The sequence below is a fragment of the Triturus cristatus genome, chromosome 9 (genome assembly GCF_964204655.1).
Source record: "Triturus cristatus chromosome 9, aTriCri1.1, whole genome shotgun sequence".
In the NCBI taxonomy this organism is placed as follows: Eukaryota; Metazoa; Chordata; class Amphibia; order Caudata; family Salamandridae; genus Triturus; species Triturus cristatus.
In genome coordinates, this window is record NC_140592.1 from 735,373,752 (window position 1) to 735,400,312 (window position 26,561).

Genomic DNA, 26,561 nt, shown 5'->3' on the forward strand with positions numbered 1-26,561 from the left:
GTCTGCCACCACATATCCTTCCCATCTTTTACATTCATAACCTTTAGAAGTCTTCCTGAAAGTCTGAGTACATTATTAGAATATTTTTGCGAGACATATACCTTACAGGTAAATACTATAACTGCCCAAACTAGGCGCTTTGAACCATAAGCCTTGTCGAATCACATGCTGTGGCGCTTTCCTACCATCTTGTGGTTTCATCTGGAACCGAGTGGATGATTTGTGAAAACTAAACATAAACTTCCAAATCCTTCCATACCTTCCCATGCACACACATCTTTTATGGTCTTCTCTTGATGTGGAGGAAATTTGGTGAACTTTTACTCCGCATGGGTCTGGTTCTTTTAGCAGATTTAAGACTGGGTTCAGGTGCCACTGAATTTACACTCTGGTTTGCCCACAACTTGCCTACCCTCGAGCTCTAGTTCTTACTGTGTCTCAGGTGACTTGATGTCTTCATTGAATCCACATTGTTATTCTGATTCCAGGATGACAACCATGCTATGGGGAAAGGGTTTTAAAATGATGTAGATCTTGTAATCTGAAGCTGACCCACCTAAAATGATTCTGGCAATTCTTAGCTCCCCTTAAGTCAGACTGGGAACCCTCCTTAGTTCTTGTTAACAGAGCTGTATTCCAGTGCAGCAACTGACATTGAAAACTACACTACAATTAGCCCATCAACCTTCACTAACCATAAGATGTCGATCGGAGCAGCCAGGTACACGACCTCAGGCCCTTTCTTCCCTCCTCCTCCTAATTTGCCCCTCTAGGCCCTCCAGATGCGTCAATCACTATGCCTCCCCACACTGGTGCTAGTCTTCACTCCACTCTGGGCGTTTTAGAGTGGATCTGTGTAGTTTGCAGCGGCCATCTTAGAACTGCTGGCTGAGGGTGAGTGGGCTTAGACAGGCATGAAGAGTTGCTATCATGATTGCCTCCTCCAAGTGCTATAATTGAACTACCTTAGCCTCCAGGGCTCACCGTTACTGTGGGGGACACGCATCCGACTTAGTCTATTTCCCTGAGGATTCAGCTGTGAAGATCCTCATGGCGGTCCTCATTGCATCCGAGTGGTATATGCGAGTTTCGAAGCGGGGAAAACGCCGGTGCAAGGGGAGAAGCCGGGCAGTGCAGGCGATGAACCGGAAATTGATCTTACCTAACTTGACACTGGACTTGATGTCTATGAGACCCCAACTAAGCTTTGGACCCGTTTTCTTTACATTCTTGGGCTCCCACAAGGTTTTCCACTCCCACTGCTGATCTGCCTGATTTGATCCGCTTCTCAGCCCCCTGTCCCTCGCTCCCCTCCCACTTTTTCCCTCTTTCCTCTCCTGGGGACTTGTTTCTGCTGTATTGGATTTTGGAACTCTAACTATTGTAATCCATGTGCACTTTACCAAAGCGCTCCTTCTCCTCTTGTTGGGGAGAGATCCAGCATTTATTCCCTGGAGTCTCATAGTCCCCTCTGAGAGAGTCCACAGCGTCAAGGGAGTCGCACACAGCGGAGGTGTGGGAACGACACCATTTCCACTGGGATTACAGCACACCGGACGTTGGACACTGGTCTTCCATGTCTCCCGGTTAAGGTTTCTTTCACCCTCCCCCACCTCTTTGCCTCTTCCATTCTTTGTCTTCCTCCCCTGCTCCTATCCTCCCTCCCCTGAATCTCCCCCTTGCCTCGTTTTTAACGCATGCAACAGCGCCCCAGCAACTGGTAACTATGCTCTGAAACTGTGTATCTTGTAACTATTGTTATCCATGTGCCCTTTACCAAAGCGCTCCTTCTCCCCTTGTTGAGGAGGGGTCCAGCATGTATTCCCTGATGTCTCAGAGACCCCTTTGAGAGAGTCCACAGCGTCAAGAGAGTCACTCACAGCAGAGTTGTGGGAATGGCGCCCCTTGCCAAAGCTCTCCCTATCCCCTTGTTGGGGAGGGATCCAATATTTATGTCCTGGAGTCTGTGACCCCTCAGAGTCCACAGCGTATTGGGAGCCACACACAGCGGAGGTGTGTAACGACACTTTTTCCACTGGGATCACAGCACACCGGACGGTGGACACTGTTTTTTCGTGTCTTCTGGTTAAGTTTCCTTCTCCCTCCGCCACCTCTTCCCCTCTTTCACTCTTGGTCTTCCTCTCCTGCTCCTATCCTCTCTCCCCTGAATCTCTCCCCTTGCCTGCTTTTTCCCTTAAGTATTTGTTTTTAACGCATAATACTGCGCTCCAGCAACTGGTAACTATGCTCAAACTGTGTGTATTGTAACAATGTAACTTGTAACTATGCTATGAAACAATGCTCGTCCTCGTGTAAAGCACGCTGATACCTCCGGGTCTAGCCAGCGCTATATAAAACTTTTTAAAAAAATAAAAAAGTATGGCTAATCTTGTGAAGGGGGCCCTGAATTTCAACCTTCCTCAAAGGCACCATCTGCCAGTTCTCCAGCCTCGATTCTTTCATAGATTTGCATGATTGAATCATTCTCGGTCATCAAAGTGGGAGTCTTTTTGTAACTTAAAAATAGCACTAAAAGGCACTGACAGCTCAGAAGAACATAGATAGTTTCCACCTTAGCAAAGCTACCTCATTCTAAAAGGTCCAAACATTCGCCAGTGAGGTGAAAGTGCTCTCAGATGTCTTTATACTCAGATGTCTACCACAAGTCATATGGAAGGACGTGCCAGAACTTTGCTCTTGCTTAAGGTACAGGTGAGGGACTGTTCAGACCTTTTTCCTTGGTATTAGATTAACTATTAAACTCTGTGTCTGAAAAATGGCAGCAACAGAAAAATCTAAGAGAAGCTTTTTTTAAAGCTTGTGATTCCTGTGGGAATACGAAGGCTTTCTCTGATCCTCCCAAGAGATTCATCGACTGTCTCTACCCCGATCACAAAGCCAAAGACTGCAAGATCTGCAGAACAATCTCTGTCAAAACCCTCAGTGATAATGAGGTGAGACTTCTTGGATGGATTCAGAAAAATAAAGCATCTGAATAGCCAGCGCTTGTGCAGTAGCTTTCCGTTGCTTAGCACCAGCCCTTATTTGTCAGGGCCGAGTCTACACTGCCAACTTGAACTCCCATCAAGGACGCAACTGCACGTGCCTTCATATTTCAAAGTAAATATAAGTGACTGACTGTGAGAAAGTGGCTCTGTATATACTGTTACCAAATAGGTACAGGGTGTACAGAGTCCACAGTCCCCAGAGGCTTGGCAGAGGCTAAAGTTAGATATAACCTTACTCTCTAAAGTGGAAGCTTGGTCGAGCAGTAAGGCAGTATCAGAGGACAGTGTAAAGCATTTGTTGTACACACTCAGTCAGCAAATGGTCACACACTCAATAACTGAACCCTAGGCCAATGGTTTATATATAAAAAATATATGCTTGTTTTATTTTAGAACCAACAATTGGAATTAAAATATACTTTCTCAGAATGAGATGCTTTATATAAATACTTTTGCAATATGCAATTGACTTTTGTAAACAGTTACAAGGGGTTGCAATAGGCAACACTATTTTAAACACAATAATGCATTGAGTTCAATGGAAGTTTCATGTTATTTGCCACAGATTACTTTTAGGATTACTTTTGGAATTCCAGGACTGAATCCTAGATTCAGTCCTGGGTCAGTACTTGGAATCAAGTGATAAAAGTCAACTTAATTACTGTGATGATTTTTAGACAATATTTTGCTATATTAAAAGTTGACACTTAGAAAATATTTCATAGAAAACAGTCAATGATTTCCTATGGCAGAAAATTCAAGTTCTAGGTATAGTATGTTCTTGTTGCTTTTGTAATCCAGTACTGGGTGCCTAGACTCACTACTGGGACCTTTATCCAAAACAGGTAAGTAATTACGTTTTCAGGTATTATACGATTTTTAAAGAATATTTAAAGATTGCAGAAATCGACAGAAGAAATTTCACAGAAAAACAGTCAATGATTTCCTATGGAACAAAATTGGGTTACTGGTAAGTACAATTGTAAGTAGTTTTCAGAGTCAGTGCTGGGCACCAAGATCCAGCACGGGAGCCCCACCTAAGAGCAGGTGAGTCATTTCGTTTTCATTACTCGGCTGATTTTTGGTGAATATTTTAACTTTTGAGAAGTCCACACTTAGAAAAAATTTCAGAAAAAGCCAGTCAATGTTACCCTATGGAGAAAATTGAGTTATCGGTTTAAAGGTAAGTACTCTACTGGCAGAGTTAAGGTTCTGGGCATAGACTCGGGGGGTCTCCCAGGGTCAGGTAGGTACAGTTAGTTCACCCCCAGCGGCACAAGGGCGACCGGGTGCAGAGAGAGTTAGGCCCAATGTTATCCTATGAGAGGTAGGGGGGCCTTGGTTGGTGGCTGCTGACTAGCAGGCCACGCGGCTGTGGGAGCTGGGCTCCTGGTCACTTACTCAGGGCAAATGGGGAAGTAGATAGGTGTAGAGGTTGCACTGCCAGGTCCACTCGGGCGGCTGGGTGCAGGGTGCTTTTGAGCCTTTGGGCGCTCAATCGATTTCAATGGGAAATCTCCGATTTAGAAAAAGACTGCAAGCTCGGGGACGAGGATTCTTCAGGTGCCACCACCACTTCGAGAGGTAAGTTGGGTAGTTGGAGGATAGGTAGGTACCCCGGGATTGGGCACAGGGGGCCGCGGGGCGCCGGGTGCAGGGGTGCCTTTTGGTGTCGGGAAATCTTACCCTCTGTTGATCGCGGTTGGGGGGCACCTTGTTCTGAGGTTGTAGGCTTCTTCAGGAGTGTCGAGGGATGTCCTTGGGTGCCGGACTCGGGGTCACAGTTGCCGTGGGGTCGTCCTCGTGGTCTTTGTTCACTTCAGCACAGGCCAGGCTTGGCTGGTGCAGAGTGTGCTGGGTTCGCGGTTCCGGGCTGCTGCTCGGATTCTGGAATCTGGGGAAGGAAGGTTCAGGGTGCCCCTAAATACTAGATTTAGGGGCGTTACAGGTAGGTGAAGGGCAGGGACCAATGGGTCCCTGTCCTGGGGTGGGTACACCCCCTATCCTGCCTCTCTTCTGTGGGAGGGGGGCAGTAGCCTAGTCCTGATAGGGTAGGGCTTCCCATCTTCAAGATGGCGAGAGCCCGGAGATGTGCTTCACCTCGCCTCCCCCACCTGAGGGGTGGGGTTGGCAGGCTGGCACATCCCCTGTCCTTATTTTGGGTTTCCGGCCAAGCTTCCCGCCAGAGTGGGGGGGGGGTTGCAGTGGCCTGGGGAAGCTCACAGAGGCGGCATGCATTTGAAGCTTCCCCCTGCCCATCCTGGGGGAGGAGATTTAGCACCTCGCCCAGGATGTGCATTGTTGCTGGCCCAGGAGAGCAGGGGCTCTCCTACCCAGGGGTCCAGCAACATGTCTGCTGTGTGGCAGCTTAGGCAGCCTCAGAACAGATGTGTATTGTAGGTTAGGTTTTAGGGGGCATCTCTAAGATGCCCTCTGGGGTGTTTGGTACATTAAATCACATACTGGCATCAGTGTGGGTTTAATGTGCTGAGAAGTTTGATACCAAACTTCTCAGTCTTCAGTGTTGCCATTATGGTACTGTGGAGTTTGTGTTTGACGAGCTCTCAGCACCATGTACTCTTAAATGGCAGCACTGCACTTGCAGTGCCCAGGAATGGACCTGGGTACTGTAGGGGCACAGGGCTCCTGCTCCTTTGCCCACACCTTTGGCATAGGGCACCCAGCTAGAGGGGTGGCTGATATATGCCATGGCAGTGTAGGTGATGGACATGGCACACAGGGATGTGTGCCATGTCGACTCTTTGTTTTGTCTTGCACCCAGACACCCAGCCTGCAAGGGCAGTGTATGTGTGTTAGGTACAGGGCCTCTAAGGGTGGCACAATGAGTGCTGCAGCCCTTAGAGGCCTTCCCTGGTCACAAGGCCCTGGGTACCTAGGGTACCATTTACCAGGGGCAAACATGTGGCCAGGTTTTGCCAATTTGGGTTTTGTGTGTTTAGGGAAGGAACATAGGCCCTGGGCACCTGATTGGCAGGAGTCCAGGGCACACTCAGTCAAAGTACATTCAGCAATTCAGCAAAACGTGGGGCATACCATGCAAGAAAGATGGCACTTTCTCACAATAGAGGAAACCATTCCAAAGGTAGGGGTAAAGGCGCCACACCGTGTAACACCCCTTCCCTTAAGAAACAGTGACTTGCCCCCGATTACTTAACACCTGACGGGGGAAGACTTCAGCTGATTCTCATCATTTGGCAATCCATACCAACCGACAAATGGGTGATCGACCTTATCCGACACGGCTATTGCCTGGAGCTTACCACCAATCCTCCAAACATTCCACCTCGCATTCAAAAACTGTTGTCAGACCACTTACAGTTACTCAAACAAGAGGTGCAATCTCTCTTAGAAAAGGGAGCCATAGAACCAGTTCCATTACAGTACCAATGTTCAGGGGTTTACTCTCAATATTTTCTAATCCCCAAAAAGGACAGCTCCTTAAGACCAATTTTGGATCTCAGACTGTTAAAACAGTACATACTGTCAGAACTTTTCCATATGGTCATGCTTCAACCGGTCCTTCCGCTTCTACAGCAAGACTATTTTATGTCCACACTAGACTTAAAAGATGCATATTTTCACATTCCAGTTCATTCAGCTCATCGCAAATATCTCAGATTTGTAATAGCAGGCAAACACTATCAGTTCAAAGTACTCCCATTCGGAGTAATTACTGCTCCCAGAGTGTTTACCAAATGACTAGCAGTAGTGGAAGCTCCTTTCAGAAGACAACAAATTCATGTCTTCCCGTACCTAGACGACTGGCTCGTCAAAGCCAGCACACCTCAAAAGTGTCTAGAACACACTCATGCCAACACTACACCTACTTCACCAATTGGGTTTCATTGTCAACATATAAAAGTCTCACTTATAGTCTTCGCAGATACAATCTTATCTAGGAGCCACTCTCAATACTCACACGGCTCTGGCATCTCCCAATGCAGCCAGAATTTGCAATATCCAAACTTTGTTGCTGCATTTCTAGACCGACAAAACCTTACCAGCCAGAAGGTTCATGCAACTACTAGGAATGATGGCATCATGCATCGCAATAGTACCTCATGCAAAACTACACGTGTCCTCTACAAGAATGTTTAGCACGTCAGGATTTCAATCACACGGTCAATTCACAGATCTAGTGTTGGTAGACAGCTGCACCCATCGCTCTCTGCAGTAGTGGAACCCACAAAATGTATCAAATGGGTGGCCCTTTATCGACCCTGTTCCACAAATTGTGCTAATAGCAGACTCATCTCTCACAGGTTGGGATGCACATCTCCACCATTATACAATCCAGGATCTTTGGGACAACAAGCACAAACGTCTCCACATAAACTATCTAGAGCTTCTAGCAGTAGTTCTAGTCCTGAAAGCTTTTCAGTCTCATCTCAGACACAATTGTCCCAGTCCGCACAGACAACCTGACAGCTATGTACAAAAACAGAGAGGACACACACGCTCCAACTGTCACGCCTCTCTCAGATCATTTGGAACTGGGCAATCCATCACAGGATTCACCTTCTAGCAGAACACCTTCCATTAGTGAACAATTAAATTGCCGACTCCTCAGCAGAAAGAGGCAGCGAATACACGAGTGGGACCTTCATCCCCAGGTTCTCCTTCTATACTTTCAACAATGGGGATACCCACAAATAGCTCTGTTCGCCACAGTAGACAACGCACAATGCCCAAACTTCACCTCCAGGTTCCCACACCCTCTCTCGTAAGGCAATGCCCTATGGATGAATTGGCCAGGGATATTTGCCTACGCTTTTCCACCTCTCCCATCTCCTTCCGTTTCTGGTTTGCAAACTCAGGCAAAAAAAAAATGGGGAAATCGAGCATTCAAATCCTAAGGAGCTCAACTTAGCAATTTGGCTCCTGAAGTCAGAGTTTGGGTATTTAAATTTGCAACCAGACTGTATGACTATTCTGAAAGAAGCAAGAAAGCCTACTACCAGAGCTTGTTATGCAGCAAAGTGGAAACAATTTGTTGTTTATTGTAACAACAACAAAATTATTCCTCTAGATGCTTCTGTTTAAAACGTTATTTGTAAACTTTTGCACCTACTGCAATCCGGATTGCACGATTGCATGTTGCAGCAGTAGCTGCGTATTTGCAGAACAGACAGCATTTAATTTTGTTCACGGTTCCTGTCATTAAACCTTTTATGGAGGACTTAAAATTAGCAATACCACCAAGAATCACTCTGGCACCAGTGTGGAATCTTAACATTGTACTTACAAGACTTATGGGTCCACATTTTGAACCATTACACAGTTGTCCTTTACAGTTCCTTTCATGGAAGGTCGCCTTCCTCATCGCAATCACTTCATTAGGGAGAGTTTGTGAGCAACAGGCATTAACCTTAGAAGAACCCTTATTCCAGCTTCATAAAGATAGGGTAGTTCTTTGCACCAACCCAAAATTCCTCCCTAAAGTAGTGTTCGAGGCATATGAGCTGCAGATTACACACTGTGCATAGATCGCCATCTGGTGTTGGGCCCGGATGTTTGCACTTGTTTTTGTCTTGGAAAGTCTTTGGAAGTCACGAGGTATGTGACTCCTTCTTTGGATCATAGTGCGCATGGGCATCGGCTCCATCCTCGGATTGTTTTTTTCCGCCATCGGGCTCGGATGTGTTCTCGCGTTACAGCTCGAAACCGTTAACGGTTTCTCTTCGACACGAAATCCTTCCCATCGTGACGGTATTGTTTTCGATCGAGTTTCCAACCACACGCACCCTTCAACTCGAAGTCTTCAATTCCGGTCGTCGAAGGCCTTCGGGCCAACCAGGGCCTCATCTCCGGCTCATGGAAAGGACGCCATTTAAAAAGTGTCCTCGATGTGGGTCGAAGTTTCCCCACACCGACCTACATGAGGTGTGCAACCTCTGCCTCTCACTGGAGTACGAGGCCAGAGACTGTCCAGCTTGTGCCTACTTCCGCTCCAAAAAGACCATCCGGGACCGACGAGCTCGAAGAACAATGGCGCGCTCGTCCTCTTCGATCCCAGACGAATTCTTTCAAGAAGGCGTCGATGTTCCGGAGCAGGGTCGAGTCAAGGAAGCCATCATCAGCGCCTCCGAAGCAGATGATTCCGACGTCGAAGACATCACTCCAGCTCAAAGGGCTGCGAGTACAGATGTCGACACCGACCCACCCATCCCCTCGACACTGTCGAAAAAGGCTTCGGTGCCACCTCCGGGCCCAGGTGCACGCCAAGATACTGCTTCCCATGCCCCGCCTTCGGGCCCGGTAAAGAAGCCTGCTAAGCCTTTAGGCGACTCAAGTCAGCCTACTCTCGGTACCGACAAGCCTACTCCGGCACCGAAGAAAAAGGCGTCTTCCACCTCATCCACGCCGACTGCTGCTCCCACATCAAAGCACTCTGCGTCGAAGGCTAGCGCCAGTTCTTCGGCACCGACAACACCCTCGGAGCCGACTAAAACCCGCCCGCCGAAAGGCCCCGATACTTCCAAACCTAAGACCTCGGAACCGAAAAAACAGCACCCTGCTCCAACTCCAAAAGACACTTGTAAAATGCACGGTTCCAAGACTAAAACCGCTACCAAGGCGACGCCCAAAATATTTAGGCCACCGAAGCCCTCGTCACCGACGGATCTGTCTCCCACAGATGAACTGTTTCGACCAGATCCTACCCCCCCCCCCCCCCCCCCAGAGGACAATATCGGATTCAACCAACTCCTTCAAAGAGCTGCCCAATACCACGGGGTGGCCCTGCACACAGAACCAGTAGAGGAGGATTTTCTTATGGATACCTTTGACACCACACAAAGGCCCACCTCAACACTGCGCATGCTTAAAAGGGTCATTAAGCAGGCAACAGAGCTTTAAAGACCCAGTCAGGGCTCGGGTCATCAACCCAAGAGTAGAGAAGAAATACAAAGCTACCCCTACTGACCCAATATACATTAAGGGCCCGCACCACTAGACTCACTGGTAGTCTCTAACGCCAGAAAGAAGGCAAATTCCCAAACGTCAGGTGACACACCACCACCAGACAAGGAATCCAAACTCCTAGACACCCCTGGCAAACGCACAGCATCACAGGCCGCAAATATTTGGCGCATTGCTAACACCCAAGCGCTCCTAGCCAGATATGACAGGGCACATTATGACGAACTTGAGTCCATAATGCAGCACCTCCCTGACAAATTCAACAAGCATTAAAAATGCAATAGGTCTCGCTTTTCATTAAGTTAAAGCCATTTGCTTTGCTATACAAAACCATTAGCAAAGCAAATGGCTTTAACTTAATCAAAGGCGAGACCTATTGCATTTGCAATGCAATAGGTCTCGCATTTACGTGAGTTTGAGCTATTGACATAGCAAATAATAATGCCTTTTATTTTTGTTTTTGTTTTTAAAACATAAATAAAAGGCATTTTTATTGTAATGCTGAAAGCCGCGTAAAAGCGAGACCTATTGCATTGCAAATGCTTGTTTTTAAAAGGACATAGGATATTACACTGATGGCCTATTGCCATTATACCCTATGATAGTTCTACATACTGTTTTACTATGATACAGTGGGACTCCTACTTCGATGACGGGGAATGATTCAAAAATATGAATCTATGAAAGATACCAATACGGGATAACTACAGTTCTATAGGTAACGTATTTTCTTGCTTGTATTCTGGCTTTTTGGTTAAGGCTGTCCAACATGTCTTTTCCCCCTCCCCTGGGGCATAGAATAATTTTTTTGTGCATTTTATTACATTAACAGAAAATACAAACCAACAATAGAGCAGCCAAGGTAAACCTCCAAGATGATTACAACTCAATGAAACATAACAGTTTCACTCAGCCTTTAACCAGAGAAAAACACACATATGTGCACAGTTTAAATCAATATGTAAGAAGAGCTTAGCCTCAAGCCTGCCAAGTGGCTATACAGCAGTATGTGAACCACTAGTGTTCCAATAACATGACACTTCCCCTTCCTCACCGTATAAGCCAGAAGAAGTTGATCAGCTCATTCCGGAGGGCGTGGGAGGGAGGGCAAATGAGGCGCCGGCCGTTGGCACGAATGAATAGCCACCCTACGCTTAGCCAATAGCAACAGCATAACAATAAGATTTGTGCATAGCCGAGGGTGCACCCTTAACATAGCCAAGCAGTGCAACCAGCAGGGACCGCTGGAGCTCACAAAATGTAATCTGCCTAATGGTATTAAAAACATAATTCCATAAGCAAGCATTTCTAGAGCACTCCCATTTCGGTAGGAACAGTGCACTGCCAACAATTCGGGTCCTCAAGTAATCCCATTCCATGTAATTGCATCAGGGTACGGTACAAGCTGTGCTGGTATTTAAAATGAATAAGATGAAGCCCATAATTTGGGGATAGGGCCTGGGACTGAAATCAGCAGTACAGCTATTCTTCACTGATAGGGGCTACCAAGTCCGACACTCGAGCATCCTGTGCAAGAGGTTTACGAATCCGTGCAGTTTCCTGCATTGTAGTGTATAAGCATGTAAAGAGCTGATGGGACAATGGATTGGTATCCCTTCCAGTAGCATTGGATTGGTCAGGCGGGCACTCTGGCAATGCACCGAGGGGCTGGTATCTGAATTCCAGCTGTGGGCTACTTTTTTGCGCAGCCGGGGGGAGGGGGGGGGGGGGGGGATGATTTGCGTGGTTTTTGCATTGCTTGGATACCGCCAGCGGCCCAGTGGGTGCCTGAGTGGCCTTTCTGGAGGTAGATGGGCATCCATTACCATTTTATCAACAGGCAGAGGAGTCACTCCCTTTCTCTCGCTGGGCCGGTCAATTAAGGTGTGCATACTGAGCGGGGGCAGGGGCCTGAGCGGAAGTGGCCTCACTTGTTTTCAGGTGTGTTTCACCATCTTCTTAAACTCCCCCCACTCCTTTTTTTTTTTTTTTTTTTTTTTTTTTTTTAATAAGCTTTCGCCAAAGCAGTGTTTTGCAGAAAGGCAATATGCAAATTTGGGCCACTTTTTTTTATTTTATTTTTTTAAAGCATGCCTGTGCCTATTTTTAATCCCAATCCAACCCTGCCTTCCAGCACGCAGAAAGTCGGAGGGGCCGCTGAGAAGGTGTCATGTGTGATGCGCAGAGATGCCTGCAGCTGATGGTGAGGATATCTAGGGGTGTGGATATCTAGGGGTGTGGACATAGGATCATCATATGCCGTACGCAGGGGAATGAACATATCCTCCGGATAAACATCCCCAAAGGTCATCAGCTGCAGCCATTGAAGGAGACTGTAGGTGCCCACGTCCTCCGCTACTGGAAGCAGGAGATGGTAAATAAGGGACGCTGATGGAGCATACAAATGATATTAACTACTGCCTGCTGGTGCAACCTGTCGCAGGGCCAGACTGTGTAAGCCACAGTTGTACCCGAGTATGTGGACGTTTAAGAGGGCGATACAAGGCAGCCTGTAACGGGCAGGGGGCAACGTGATAATTGTGCAGAATGCAGGCAGAAATGTGCGAACTGGGCCTGCGCGCAAAAGCAGTATAAATACATGCCAGGGGCACAGAACCCACACTGCTCAAAAGGAAGATTCAAAACCTCATATGCCACCCTAGGCTGTCTCCCTGCCCAGACCAATGATACAAAGAGGCAGCAAAGGCGCCTGCGAAAGTGAGCCGTCAGTGGCATGGGAATGTTAATGAAAAGGTATAGAAATTTAGGGAGGATCACTATTTTAGCTAAGGGGATTTGGCCAATTAGGGACAGCGGAAGCCTCATCATGTGTCCACCTTATCCTCCAACCAGTTCATCAACGGGCAGTCATTTTAATGCCAGAGAGCATGTAGATCACGACCGAGCTATATTCCCAAATATTTACCTAGATCTACTGCCCACACTAGGGGAAGCTCTGAACCAAAGACCTGAGTGGCGTCTGCAAGCCGGAATATAATAGACTTCGACAAGTTTTTGGACACGTGCTTTGGAAGCTTTGCTTGCATTATCTCCTGCATGAAAAATTTGATTAGTTTGAGGGTTACGGACAAAGTGACGTCATCAGCGTACCTTGAAACCAATATCCGGCTGGGTGTGAATGCAAGCCCACAATGGGCATGATGTTACTGCACATGAGAAGCTAAGGGCTCCATTGCAACTGCAACACTTTTTTACATAAAGTCTGCCTTTTATGCTGCACACCTAGTTATAATTTGCATTTCTCTGTGCTTCTGGGGTTAGTTTACTTACAGAACCTATAAGAGCACTGGTTTCCACTAAGCAACAGATCTGCCTTCTCTTATATGCTACATATTTATTATTTGTACAGCATGCTAGAAGGTGTTATATTGTATTTTTCTGGGGCGCTACATATTAATGTCAACAAAAGGAGAAGTAGCAGAATTCTCAAACTTCCATCCACAGATAAATTCTTTGATACAAAAACTATTTCATTTTAGGAGATTTGCTTTCCATGTATTCTTAAACATTTTCCAATCCTCTTGTTACATTAATAGTCGCACACATTTTAAGAGCAGCTAATGTACGATATGACAAGAGTCCAAAGATGAGTGGAGTCCAAAGATGGGTGTAGTTTAATAGGAGTTTCTGTTGTGCACGTGGTACAGCCTGTACACAGATAAAGGACTCATCAAGGTCCGTGAGCAACTCTTAAGGTGTATATGACTAGAAATGTAACAAAAAGACTGGAAAGTTTTTATAAGTCTGATGGAAAGCAAATCTTTTAAAAAAATATATATATATACAAGTTTTTATACTGAAGATTATCAAATAATGTATATGGGATGTAAATGTATTTAGAATGCTGCTACTTAACTTTTTATTGGCATAAATATAATGCTCCCCACAAAAAAAACAATAGATTGTTTTAACATGTAAACCAAGGGGATGAGTGACTTAGTGAGTGGAAGCAATACAGGGCCCTTTATCAGTTAACCCAAAATGGAGAGAAATGCTAGGAGTAACTTCAAGATTGAAAACAAGGGACATTAAAAAATGATGCAATGTGTTTCAGATCCCTTTCTGTTTTGAAATAACTGCCGCCTTGACATCAGCATGTGACACAAACATGAACGGGCATTTATATTTAAAGACGCCATTTTCATGATGAGGATCGAATCGCTCTTTCCACACTGTTAAATTACAAATACACATATGTAGCGTGTTTTCCTGTGTAACTGATGCAACTCCATTGATTCGGTAGGGTAACAGCTGGACAAACAAACTTTTTAGTCCCTAGATATAGCGGTCTACAGCTAAAATGTTTAGTTATCTCTATTAAGTTTCCAGGCACTGGGCTGAACGTCATTCGCACTTCCTTTTAAAAATCTCTGATCGGTTTTAGCAATAACCAATCATCCAGCAACTTGTGGTTTAAGTGTCAGTGTGAAATCTATAATAATGTGGAAAATAATACGGTGTCAGAATCGCATAATTCCTTCTGAATATAGGTGACACGTGGCAACCAGGGGCGATGCGAGGGGGAAACCCCTAAGGAGGAGCAGATTAATCCAAAGAATTGCTGCTTTTAGCTGGGTTGGTCTAAATATTTATGTATTTCCAGATGGGCACTGGAAGTGTTGGCTAGAAACACAGGGGCAGGAACTGCATAAAAAAAACACAAAACCTGCATTGGAAATCCGAAAAGGGGCTTAAGGGTGCTGGTTAGATTGAATAGGTGCTTGAGAAAATAGACATTACCACTAAATACATATTGGTGCAGAAGAGGACATGGCGTGGATTCTGGAGCATCAATAATGGTCATGGATGGGTGGTGTATTTCCTATATTTTAGTCTAGGTACTCAAAAGGAAGTGTACTTAAAGTGCTGAGGTATCATAAAGCCGGAGAGAGATACAACTCCTGAGGGTGGTACACATGACGCGCTCTCCTTTAAGACTGGGGCTTCAGATATCCTGAAATGGCAGTTTACACTCTGGGGACTGCTTTGTGGTTAATAAGGGCTCTGGATTGTTGTGAATGTCACAGGGATACCAAGTGTGCCGCTATTGATTCTTGGGCGATATCGGGGTGGAGTGAGTGGGATACCCACCAAAAGGCAATAGAGGTATTGTGAGGGAGTCACCCAAAGGTGCGTTGCAGGAGCAAGTTATGAATTGAGAGAACCAGATTATCAGGGGGTGGGCATGAGGACGTGTGTTTAAAGGGCAGAATCGCTGCCAATGGCGCTGTGAATGTGGTGGCTTCGAGGAACAGTATGACTTGTGCAATACAACTCCTGAAAGCGGCACGTACACCTCCTGGGTGTGCATCATTTACTCACCTTATTCAGACACCCCCCTGCCCTCCAGGGGCGGGGTCGCCACTCCATGCATTGAGCCCAGTTCTCCGCTGAGCTCGGCCGCCGCTCTCTCCCTCAGCGCCGGGAGCTGAGGGCGGAGGGGCTGCTGGGGCACGGAAGTGACGACACGCAACACCGCCACGTCTGTGAGGGGCGAGCAGGCCCTGCTAGTCTGTCTTCCATGCTGACGGCCCCAGGTACTGTTATCTGCCAGTCTTTCTTCCGTGTCTATGGAGTAAGAGTTTTTGAGGCAGGCAGCCCATCACCCCCCCTCCTGTGAGGTACAGATCAGCTCCAAGGGACTCGATGCACGTGTATTTACACTGAGCCTGGCTTTTAACCAGTGCTGGAATTGGGAACAAGCGCTCGCCATGACGTATTTACTAGGCTTTTTCTGCCGTCCCACTTGGACGGCCTCGCCTGCTAAAAGGTTTCTTGTCTTTATGGGGCCATGTGTTTGGCCCCATAAAGATAAGAAACCTTTTGCGACGAACGCAAAGCAGGCGAGGCCGTCCAAATGGGACGGCCGAAAAAGCCAAGCAAATACGTCATGGCGAGCGCTTTTTCTCAATTCCAGCACTGGTTAGAAACCAGAATAAGTCACAACGAGCTCTTTTCCAATGGCTGGCCACCGTTTAGCATAAACGGTGACGCCGGCCAATGGAAAAGAGGGGCGGGGCTTAATGCCCCTTACAGTAAATACCCCATATCATTAAATCTCGCCAGCGAGACTGCACATGTGCGCAGCCTACGCTAGCGAGACCTAAAAACAGGGCCAGTGAGCTAATCCATGAGGATAAAACCATCACTAATACCTCCATTCGTTGTGCCCTAGATGCAGCAGACACCGCCTCAAGGGCAATCAATACCAGTGTCCTTTTGCGCAGGCATGCCTGGTTACATATATCCGGTTTTAAACCAGAAGTACAGAGTTCTATACTAAATCAACCTTTTGATGAGCAACACTTATTTGGGCCCAGCGTAGACGTATCCCTCGAAAAAATGAAGAAGGATACAGACCTCGCCAAATCTATGGGAGCCTTGCAATCGCAAGCTCCCAGACGATCCTTTAGAAGCACCCATCGAGGCTACTCTGATAGCCCCTCCACCTCTTACAAAGCTCCTGCACAATCTACCTTTGCTAGAGGTTACCAAAGGGGTGGTTACAGGGGGAATAACAGCAAAGGCAGAGGCAAAAATAACCACTCCCGCTCTGCCTCCACACCTACCCCATGACTTCCCTCCACTTCCCCCCGACTATTCCACTCCAGTCGTTGGAAGACTCCACCAATTTCTCCCTGCCTGGATAAACATCACTTCAGACAGGTGTGTCCACCAAATAATTCAATCAGGCTACTGTCTCGAACTAACATCTACCCCCCCCAAACATCCCAACCAAACACCGTCCAATGTCACAAGAACATCTGTCACTTTTAAAGCAGGAGGTAATCTCCCTACTACAAAAGAGTGCAATAGAACCAGTTCACCTGCACCAACAAAACAAGGGAGTCTACTCCCTCTATTTTCTCATACCAAAAAAGGACTGATCTCTAAGGCCTATTTTAGACCTCAGACGTCTAAACATATACATACATTCAGACCATTTCCACATGATCACACTTCAGCAAGTCCTCCCTCTGCTTTCCCAGGGCGACTTCCTTGCTACTCTAGACCTCAAGGACGCCTATTTCCACATTCCCATTCACAACGCTCACAGAAAATATCTAAGATTCGTGGTGGACGGTCAGCACTATCAATTCAAGGTGCTCCCATTCAGAGTCACCACAGCACCAAGAGTGTTCACCAAGTGCCTAGTAGTAGTGGCAGCACATCTAAGAAGACAAAACATACATGTCTTCCCATACCTAGACAACTGGCTCATAAAAGCCAAATCGTACAATCAATGGGTACAACGCACTCGTGCCACTATTCAACAACTTCACAACCTGGGATTCACCATAAATCACGCCAAGTCCCAGCTCCAACCGTCCCACACGCAACAATACCTCGGTGCCACCATAAACACCGCAAGAGCACTCGCCTATCCCAGTCCCGCCAGGATAGCGAGCATCCAAGCTCTTCTCACCAGATTACAACCGCAACACTCTCTTCCAGCTCGAGTGTTCATGCAACTCATAGGAATGATGGCCTCTTGCATATTCATAGTGCCTCATGCAAGACTCCAGATGGGTCCTCTCCAAGAGTGCTTAACACGCCAATGGACCCAGGCTCAAGGTTCGCTAACAGATCTGGTGTTGGTAGACGGTCGTACCCATCGCTCTCTGCAGTGGTGGAACACCAAGAACCTTTCCAAAGGGCGACCGTTCCTCGAGCCAGTTCCTCAAATAGTCATGACAGCGGACGCATCGCTCTCCGACTGGAGAGCTCACCTACTACATCACACCATGCAGGGCAGGTGGACACCTCAACAAAAGTTACTCCACATCAACCATTTGGAGTTACTAGCCGTATTCCTAGCCTTAAAAGCTTTTCAAAAACATATATCAGGCAATACTGTCTTAGTCCGCACCGACAACATGACAGCCATGTATTACATCCAGAAACAAGGCTGGACACACTCTGCAGCTCTCTCAACTTGCACAGAGCATATGGAGGTGGGCTATACCTCAGAACATTTTTCTCCTAGCCCAACATGTCCCAGGAGTCCAAAACACCATAGCCGACCTCTTGAGTCGTCAAACAGAACAAATCCACGAGTGGGAACTTCATCCACAAGTTCTTCAACCATTTTTTCAGACTTGGGGGCAACCACAGATGGACCTCTTCGCCACCCAAGAAAACGCCAAATGCCCAAGCTTCGCCGCCAGGTATCCTCACCTATTGTCCAAAGGCAATGCGATATGGATGACTGGTCAGGCAGATTTGTGTATGCTTTTCCGCCTCTCCCACTCATTTCACTATTGGTGCGCAAACTACAGCAACACTCATTAATGCTCATTCTAGTTGCTCCAACTTGGGCCAGACAGCCATGGTACACCACACTGCTGGAACTCTCAGTAGTTCCGCACCAAAAACTACACCTCTCTCCAAGTCTCTTAACCCAGAACCATGGAGAGATCCAACACCCAGACCCAGCTCAGCTCAACCTAGTGATCTGGCTCCTGAAATCCTAGAATTTGGTTACCTTAACCTTCCTCCTGACTGTATGAACGTCATCAAAGAAGCTAGATGGCCTACCACTAGAGCATGCTATGCAGCCAAGTGGAAAAGATTCGTAGTATACTGCCATAACAACACTAATCCCCTAGATGTGTCTATCCAACGCATCATAGGATACTTACTACACCTCCAAAGATGCAACCTAGCCTATACCTCTATCAGATTGAATTTTGCTGCCATAGCAGCATATCTACAAACTAGACAACACCTCTCACTTTTCAGGGTACCTGCCATAAAAGCCTTTATGGAAGGACTCAAAAGAATAATTCCCCCCAGAGCACCACCTTCCCCTGTGTGGAATTTGAACATCGTTCTCACAAGACTAATGGGGCCTCCATTCGAACCCCTACATAAATGTGAGCTACAATTCTTAACATGGAAAACTGCTTTCCTTGTAGCCATAACTTCTCTACGAAGAGTTAGTGAACTACAAGCACTAACCATTCAAGAACCCTTTCTACAGATGCACCTTAATAAAGTTGTTCTCCGAACTAATCCTAAAGTCATTTCTCCCTTCCACCTCAATCAATCTGTAGAGCTGCCTGTATTCTTCTCGCAGCCACAAACAGTCGCAGAAAGAGCTCTTCACACCTTAGATGTCAAAAGAGCACTACTATACTACATAGAACAAAACCCTTTCGTAAGACCAAACAACTATTCGTATCTTTCTCACCACCACATAAAGGCAACCCCATATCAAAATCTTGGTAGCTAGGTGGATTGTCAAATGCATACAGATTTGTTACCATAGAGCAAAACGTACATTATCTGTTCCTCCTAAAGCCCACTCTACACGAAAGATAGGGGCTTCAATGGCATTTCTAGGCAACATTCCCTTCGATGATATCTGCAGAGCAGCTACATGGTCTACATCGCACACATTCACAAAACACTACTGTGTTGATGTGCAAACTAAAAAGGCTAGTGTGGGCCAGGCTGTACTCAAAACACTATTTCAAACTTCTGTAACAGATACTGGTGGTCGCCGCTAAGGGTGGATAATGCTTTACAATCTATGCACAGTGTGTAATCTGCAGCTCATATGCCTCGAACGGAATATGCTACTTACCAGTATGCATCTGTTCTTGGCATGTAGAGCTGCAGATCTACACCCGCCTCCCCAGCTACCTTTACCTGTTCCAGTATTATCTTACTTAGATACTACACACATGGGCATCTTTCCTGTTTCTTACTAAGCTCCATCATTTCCCTGCTGGCGAAAAACAATCTGAGGATGGAGCCGATGCCCATGCGCACTATGATCCAAAGGAGGAGTCACATACCTCATGACTTCCAAAGACTTTCCAAGACAAAAACAAGTGCAAACATCCGGGCCCAACACCAGATGGCGATCTGTGCACAGTGTGTAGATCTGCAGTTGTACAAGCCAAGAACAGATGCATACTGGTAAGTAACATATTCCTTCTGCTTTTCACCTTAACCAATCAGTTGTTACCTGCGTTCTTCCCTCAACCTGATTCTGTCGGTGAACGAGCTCTTGACACACTTGATGTCAGAAGAGCTTTATTGTAATATATAGAAAGGACAAAAGATTTCGTAAAACAAAGCAACTGTTTGTTGAATTTGCTCTACCACAAAAACACAATCCTATCTCTAAATCTGGCATTTCAAGATGTATTGTTAAATGCATTCAAACTTGCTATGCAAAAGCTAAAGTAACTTTATCCATACCCCCTAGAGCACATTCCACTCGCAAAATAGAGGCCTCTATGGCCTTTTTAGGTAACATTCCTATAGTTGACATCTGTAAGGCAGCAGCATGGTCTACACCACACACATTTACCAAACTCTATTGTGTGGATGTGTTACAACACCAGCAACCCACTGTAGGGCAAGCAGTGCTAAAGACACTTGTTTAAACACCTACAACATCTACTGGTTAGTCACCGCTTTGGGAGAATACATAGTCTATGCAAATCATGTGTATCTACAGCACACATGCCTCAAATGGATTGTTACTTACCCAGTAAGCATCTGTTCTTGACATGTAGAGCTGTAGATTCACTGTGCCCTCCTACCTACCCGGACACCTGTAGTTGTTGCAGTTCTCATTATTCACATGACATACGCATGGACGTCTCTGTACTACACTCACTTATTCCATTCTCATCTTCTTGTGGAAAACAAACTAACAAGGGAGTCTATGCCCATTAACACTATCATGGAAAGGAGGAGTCACCTTACCTCCGGACTGGAAAGTCTTCTTTGATGAAAAACAGCTTGCAAAAATCCGGACCCAACACAAGATGGCAGGAGTATGCAAAGCATGTGAATCTACAGCTCTACGTGCCAAGAACAGATGCTTACTGGGTAAATAACATCCTTCATTTATAATTGCAAAGCATATAATTTAATTCTAAATGTGCCTTTGTCATAAATGTGGTGGGAGACCTATGTTTAGCATGTTTTTTAATAAGCACCTAATAGCTATAAAAGCTTAGTAATGCAGGGTTCCCTGGAGGTCAGTTTTGAGGCAGTCCAAGGATACAGTTGTCAAATTATCAGAAAAACTGATGCTAAAGCATATATAAGCTTCAAGCTATATTACTTGCAAGGGTTGTGAACTCCTCTTTGTATGGCAGGGCTCTGTTTTGTCTCAGATAGAAACAGAGTGGTGTACGCAAATGTTGGTTGTGGGATTTTAAAAGTTTTTTTCCCCTCATTTAAACTTCAGTTCCGTTTTTTTGGAGAATGTATGTAAAGTAATCCTGATTATTATCCTTTTGTTTTCTAGTTTAAAACCTCTAACCTCTTTTCTTATTTCAGTTGGAAGGAAAAATACCTGATGTCGCCTTTCTGAAGTGATGTTGTATTTGACAGTTTCCAGCAAGCAACATGAGGCTGTGACTCAACCCTTGCTTTTTTTTATATTTCAATCCAACACCTGCCAGTGCGGGGGGATGTACTGAACTCTGGGACATGTGGCATCCACCTGTGAATGATCCAGGTGGGCTGCGAAGTGCACCCTCTGTCAAGTGTGGAAGATACATAGAGGACAGATTATTTTTGTAAAATTTGTTGTGTTTTGAGATAGTGTCATGTCATCTTCATTTATTAGATCTCTCCCCTGCATCGCGCCATTTTTTTGTATTTTAATATATTTTATTTTATGAGGTTAGCAGGGTGGGGGGTCTGTTTTAAACAGCACTTCGCCTTTCAGAACGTACTGTGAAGGACCCCAAGGGTCGACAAGGGTGGGTGGGGATGAATTATGGAGTTGTTTAATTTCCATATAAGCAGGTCTGGATTCTACCATGGGCAGATCTTATCTCTCCCCCTCCCATCTCCTTTAATCCGTAATTTTCTTTCTCCTTTTGTCCCCATTCATTTTTGTCTGTTTTTTCCCCAATTGCATCTTTTTTTCTGAGGAAAATGTTTGTGCTATCACATTTTCTCAAATTTTCCCCCTTTGGTACCATCATGTTTTTATGATCGTGTAATTTCTTTCCTTTCATCTGAACACGCAGTTGATGTGTATCTGGTTATTTGCTAGAATGTTGCTCTGTTTTTAATAGTTGTGAGCCGTGGTAATCTTTTGCATTTTAAATCGCTCGGCAACAGCTTCCTACTTCTGAACCCTTGCCCAAAAAGATCTGCCTATTGTCTCTGTCCTGCTATATTATGGATAGAAATAGCTGCATCTCAGAAAGTTAATAGATTCCTAGTCTCCAGGATTGCTCACACCATACTTTTCCAAAATACAAAGGAAACTCCAATGTCATGAAAGTTCCCTAAAACTCCAGACTTCCAAAATTATAAGACCTAAAATACCATTTTACATCAAATGCTTTGAGGAAATTCATCACAAAGTACTAGGCCCCAGCCAGCATGTGTTTTGGGCTTTGGCTTAGCCCTCAAGGGTCTCAAGGAGTAGAGCAAATGTTTAGCTACATTTTAAAGTTCTAAGCAAAAGTAGAGTTTCCTTTGTATTTTGCACCAGTGTGGTGTGAGCAACCTAGAGTCAAGAGATCTATTGCCCTGTTAGCAGTTTTCCATGCCCACAGTTTGATGCTAGCACCACTGGCCCAACAAAAAATCCTGTCTGTATCTTTGAAAGGCGCAAAGTAGTGGAGTGATAATGGAATGGATAGAAAAAACATTTGTTCTGGAGCTGGGTAGGGAGGTCTCGGATTGGGTATTGGTTTATGCAAATGTCCTGCAGTAGGATAAAGTTTGAGAGGGAGTTCTTGGGTTAGCAGTCGTGTGGGAGGTGGGTTGGGAGGATGTGCTTTGGGATGGTGGTTTTTAGAGATGGTAGGTTTGGATATGGTGGGAGGGAGAGAATTGCAATGGGTTTGGTGGAGCTTGGGTAGCTTGGGTACTGGGTGGGGTTTGGGGAGGAGAGGGAAAGGGAACAAGGTGGTTTGTGGGAGGGAGTTGACTGGGGAGGTGGATTGCTTATAAATGTATGCCTGCTTAATCATGTGCAGCCTCGTCTTATTCTTAATCATATAAGCTATGTACCTTATTGAAAGGCGAGTTAAGTAGGACTTCAACACCACAACTGCATACTCCGGTGGATCAGAATTTGGATCTTCCATGGACTGCCCACCATCTTCCCCTTTCAGATGTTTCAGTATTGTGGCCTCCACACCCCGCCCCCTCCCCCACCACCACCTCCCCAAAAAAAAAAAAGGAAATCCTACTGGCTCAAAATACCTAAAAAAAAAAAAAAATACTGGCTCAACATACTGTGCACTTCCACCTTCCCAGCATTGCTCTCAATCATACCCACAACCGCCTACTAGTATACAACTCCCGATTACAGGTTTTGAGCTCTTCATTGCTGTTTTTCGGACACTTGAAGGGTATGCTATTTGATGGTCACATGAGTGAAAGTGTTCAGTCACAGGTGATTTCTGAGCATCCTCCACCCCTTTTATTACTTTTCATTCTGCCAAAGCTCTAACATAAGGTTTTGGATGTTAGCTCCTCAGTGCTTCTACTCCAATGTGAATGTACACGTATACATTTTCCCCTAAACCCTGCATGTTATTTCCGTTTGGAGACTTGAGGCTGCAAGGTTGTATACTAGGTTTGCTGGCCTACCTCACTACTTTATTCTTCCAATTTAGCTGTTAGGCTGCCTGGTTGTGGACTTCAGCTGTAGCAGCACATGCTCTGTGTTGTGTTACAGTGCTTCAGCTGGTGTTGTGTACATGTGAGTTGGTTCTAGCAAATGTACTTGCTCTGCTCCTGTCATAGGGGTGCTCGGATAAGTAGGTTCCACAAGCACGCGACATAGAATGTCTGCTTGCACAGCAGCATTTGATGAACAGCTTTCCTAGTCTTGTGTCCCCCCCCCCCCCCCCCCCCCCCGTTCATTTTACTCTTACTACCTTTTTGGGAAACCGTTCCCATACACCACAAATTTCCTACTAGTTGAGGATGTTCATTTTCAGTCAGAGTGCTCCATTCAGGTCACTTTAGTGGTGCGGCCTTCAGATGCTTAGTGGTGGCCTTCTGTGATCTGGGAGACTCCGATTTGAAATCTGAGATGTGCTGTCACCAAAAATGTGGCTGGTTTGCAGAATCCTTCCTCCAAGAACCTCAATTCCCACTCCTTTCAATTCCCTGTTCCCCTCTCTCTCTCCCCTTGCTTGCCAGTAAGCGGATTCCCTTTTTCATCTGGCAGGCAAGTCTTCATTTCAAGGCCCCAGTAGGTTGCTGTTTGTGAAGTGTCTTGCATGCCATTTACCCCCTACCTGAACTCTCCCAGCGTTTCACTACCCCACCCCTCTTGCAGAGATCCTTCAAGTGAACTCTTGGTAGAAAAGGGTAGGACTGACTTGGAAACCGTAGTATGCATACTCATCCAAACAATAAGCATGCAGGATAGAAGCAAACAAAGCTGCAGCGATGTCCTCACCATGGGGGAGGGAGGGTGGAAGGGTTGGAAGGGCAAGAAGGTTACATCTTTGAAAGAGACTACCACCCGCTACTCATTGCACCACAGAGTTTTGAGGTGCCATTCTGCAGCTGAGAATTATGCTGCTCACAGTCAACGAGGATCAGACAATTGCACGAAGGATACATTTCTCACTAACCTGTGGACACTTGGAGAACATCTACGGAGAAGACAGGGCACTGTGCCTGCCTGCAGTAAAAACAGCACTACTGCAAGGCACTTTGTCTGGTGCCTGTTCATTTTAATGCCACTTCAACATCCAGTAGAGTGGTGTCATCAGCGGGGTCTCGATTCTCTCTTCAGTCAGGAGACTGGATTTCTGTTCCCGCAGCCCCCAGCCATTGGCACTGGACAGCTTCAAGAAGACTAATCAGAATGATTCATCGCTTCAAGGGTGGGCAAGAAAAAGCACTTTATTTGAATGTCTCTTTAAATGGAAATCCACTGTGAATAGCCACTTCCATGGAGGATAAATTAAACCTTCAGTTGCCATGTTAGCGGTGATCCTTCCATGGTGGATTTCTAAGCCACAAAATTTACTTTGAAGCAGGATAGCCTTGTTTTTATGGGAGGTCAGTTGAACAGCCAGTATTTTCTCGTCTGACCAAAAGGACATCCCTTTCTTCGGGCGTTGCTTCTATTTGCTTCGTTGCTGTGTCTTTGTTGGATGTGTATGCAGACTATGAAACTCCGAGCCTTTCTAACCCTACTCCTTTCCCTACAACCCCAAATGTCCAATCTGATCCACCAGAGCTGTGCTTCTGCCATTAATGTCATTTTTTTACTTGTCAGTTAGATCACCTATTGGGTTAAGGGTTCTGATGTGGAATGAATGATGTTTTTATGCATCTTTACTCAACTGTCCGGTCCAGCTTTCTCTTGGCAGTCACTTCAAAACATGTATTCGATAAAGATTCAGGGGCTGATGCCTGAACCCTGGCAGGAATTAAGGAATCCGGCATTGCATACCTTCCTGTCAAAATATCTGCACTTCGTGTTAAGAAAAAGCTTCACAGAGCTTGTGACATTTCTAGGTTGCTTTGATGCTCTTTAACTGGTCTCACTGCTTATGTTAGGATTATCCACCATGTTAAGAAACATTGTATTGTCAAATAAATTTTCTTTGTTAAGATGGTTGTGTTCGGAATGTTTCTAGAATCTTTCAAAAATGTCTCTATAAAGTAGTACTCTGCAACTGTAGATTTGCAGCATGGCATAGCTGTCACAGAAAGCATAAATCTCCTGGTCTTTGCAAGTTAAAAATGTTAGGTGGCTGGGTCACTAAAAGCTTACTTGAAGACCTGGGATGTGGGCATTATTCCCATGCCCTCTTGTATATGGGAAGATGCTTATAATTTTAGGGACAATGGAACTTTTTTAGGTGGACATGCCCGAACTCTTTCCCTTTGTCAGGCTTTGAGTACCTATATGCTTTATAAACTAGCATGCTTTAGAGTACAGCAGTATCCAGTCAGAAGCACTTTTTCTTGTAAATGTTCTAACATTAGCCAATAAACTTAATATCCTTTAAACATTGTCCCTATAGGTTGCCATGAATCCGACTTCTACTGCACATTGTGACTCATCTGTTTTTTTTTTATCATTGACAACCAAGTCACCATGTATTGAAAACCCTCATTGATTACTAAATCTTTGTCAGTGACTTCCGTCAATCTACAGCTAGATCCTAGTTGGTGGCTCCCACTCCATTGGTGGCAATATCTTTGTCAGTGGCACTCTTTTCTTCAGCTACAAAACCCTTGTCAATTACCTTGTCAACCGATTTAAAAAAACAAAAACATGATGACTCTTGCTTGACTAGTGCGCTTTTGTCAGTTAGTTGTACAGTTGCAGCATGTGATGCTGTAGATTACATGCTTTCCACACTCCAGCCATTTATTGTTGGTCTTTGAACGTTTTGGAACATTGTCCGGTTCTGATGGACTTATAGCCACATATTCATCATCTTGTGAATTTCCCCAGGCATCGGACTGGGTCAAGGGAATTTTGATAGCAATTCCTTAGCGCTTTGATAGGTGGCATCTTGCAGCTCTGAATCAGATTTGTCCCTCCCCATTTGTGACGTTGAGGCCACTATAGCTCTGCCATTTCCATGTGCTGAAATCAGTTTTTCTTTCCAT

The 26,561-nt window shown here is 45.6% G+C and overlaps 1 protein-coding gene across 1 annotated transcript in view; it reads left to right on the top strand.

The window, feature by feature from the left end:
* NXF1 (nuclear RNA export factor 1) overlaps nt 1–25,550 on the top strand; it is a 391,991-nt gene extending 366,441 nt beyond the window's left edge. The window contains exon 21 of the mRNA XM_085625971.1: nt 21,279–25,550. Within this exon, the coding sequence (XP_085482097.1) occupies nt 21,279–21,317 (39 nt within the window). The 3' untranslated portion in view covers nt 21,318–25,550. The remainder of the gene's footprint in view (nt 1–21,278) is intronic.
* Nucleotides 25,551–26,561: the final 1,011 nt, after the last annotated feature.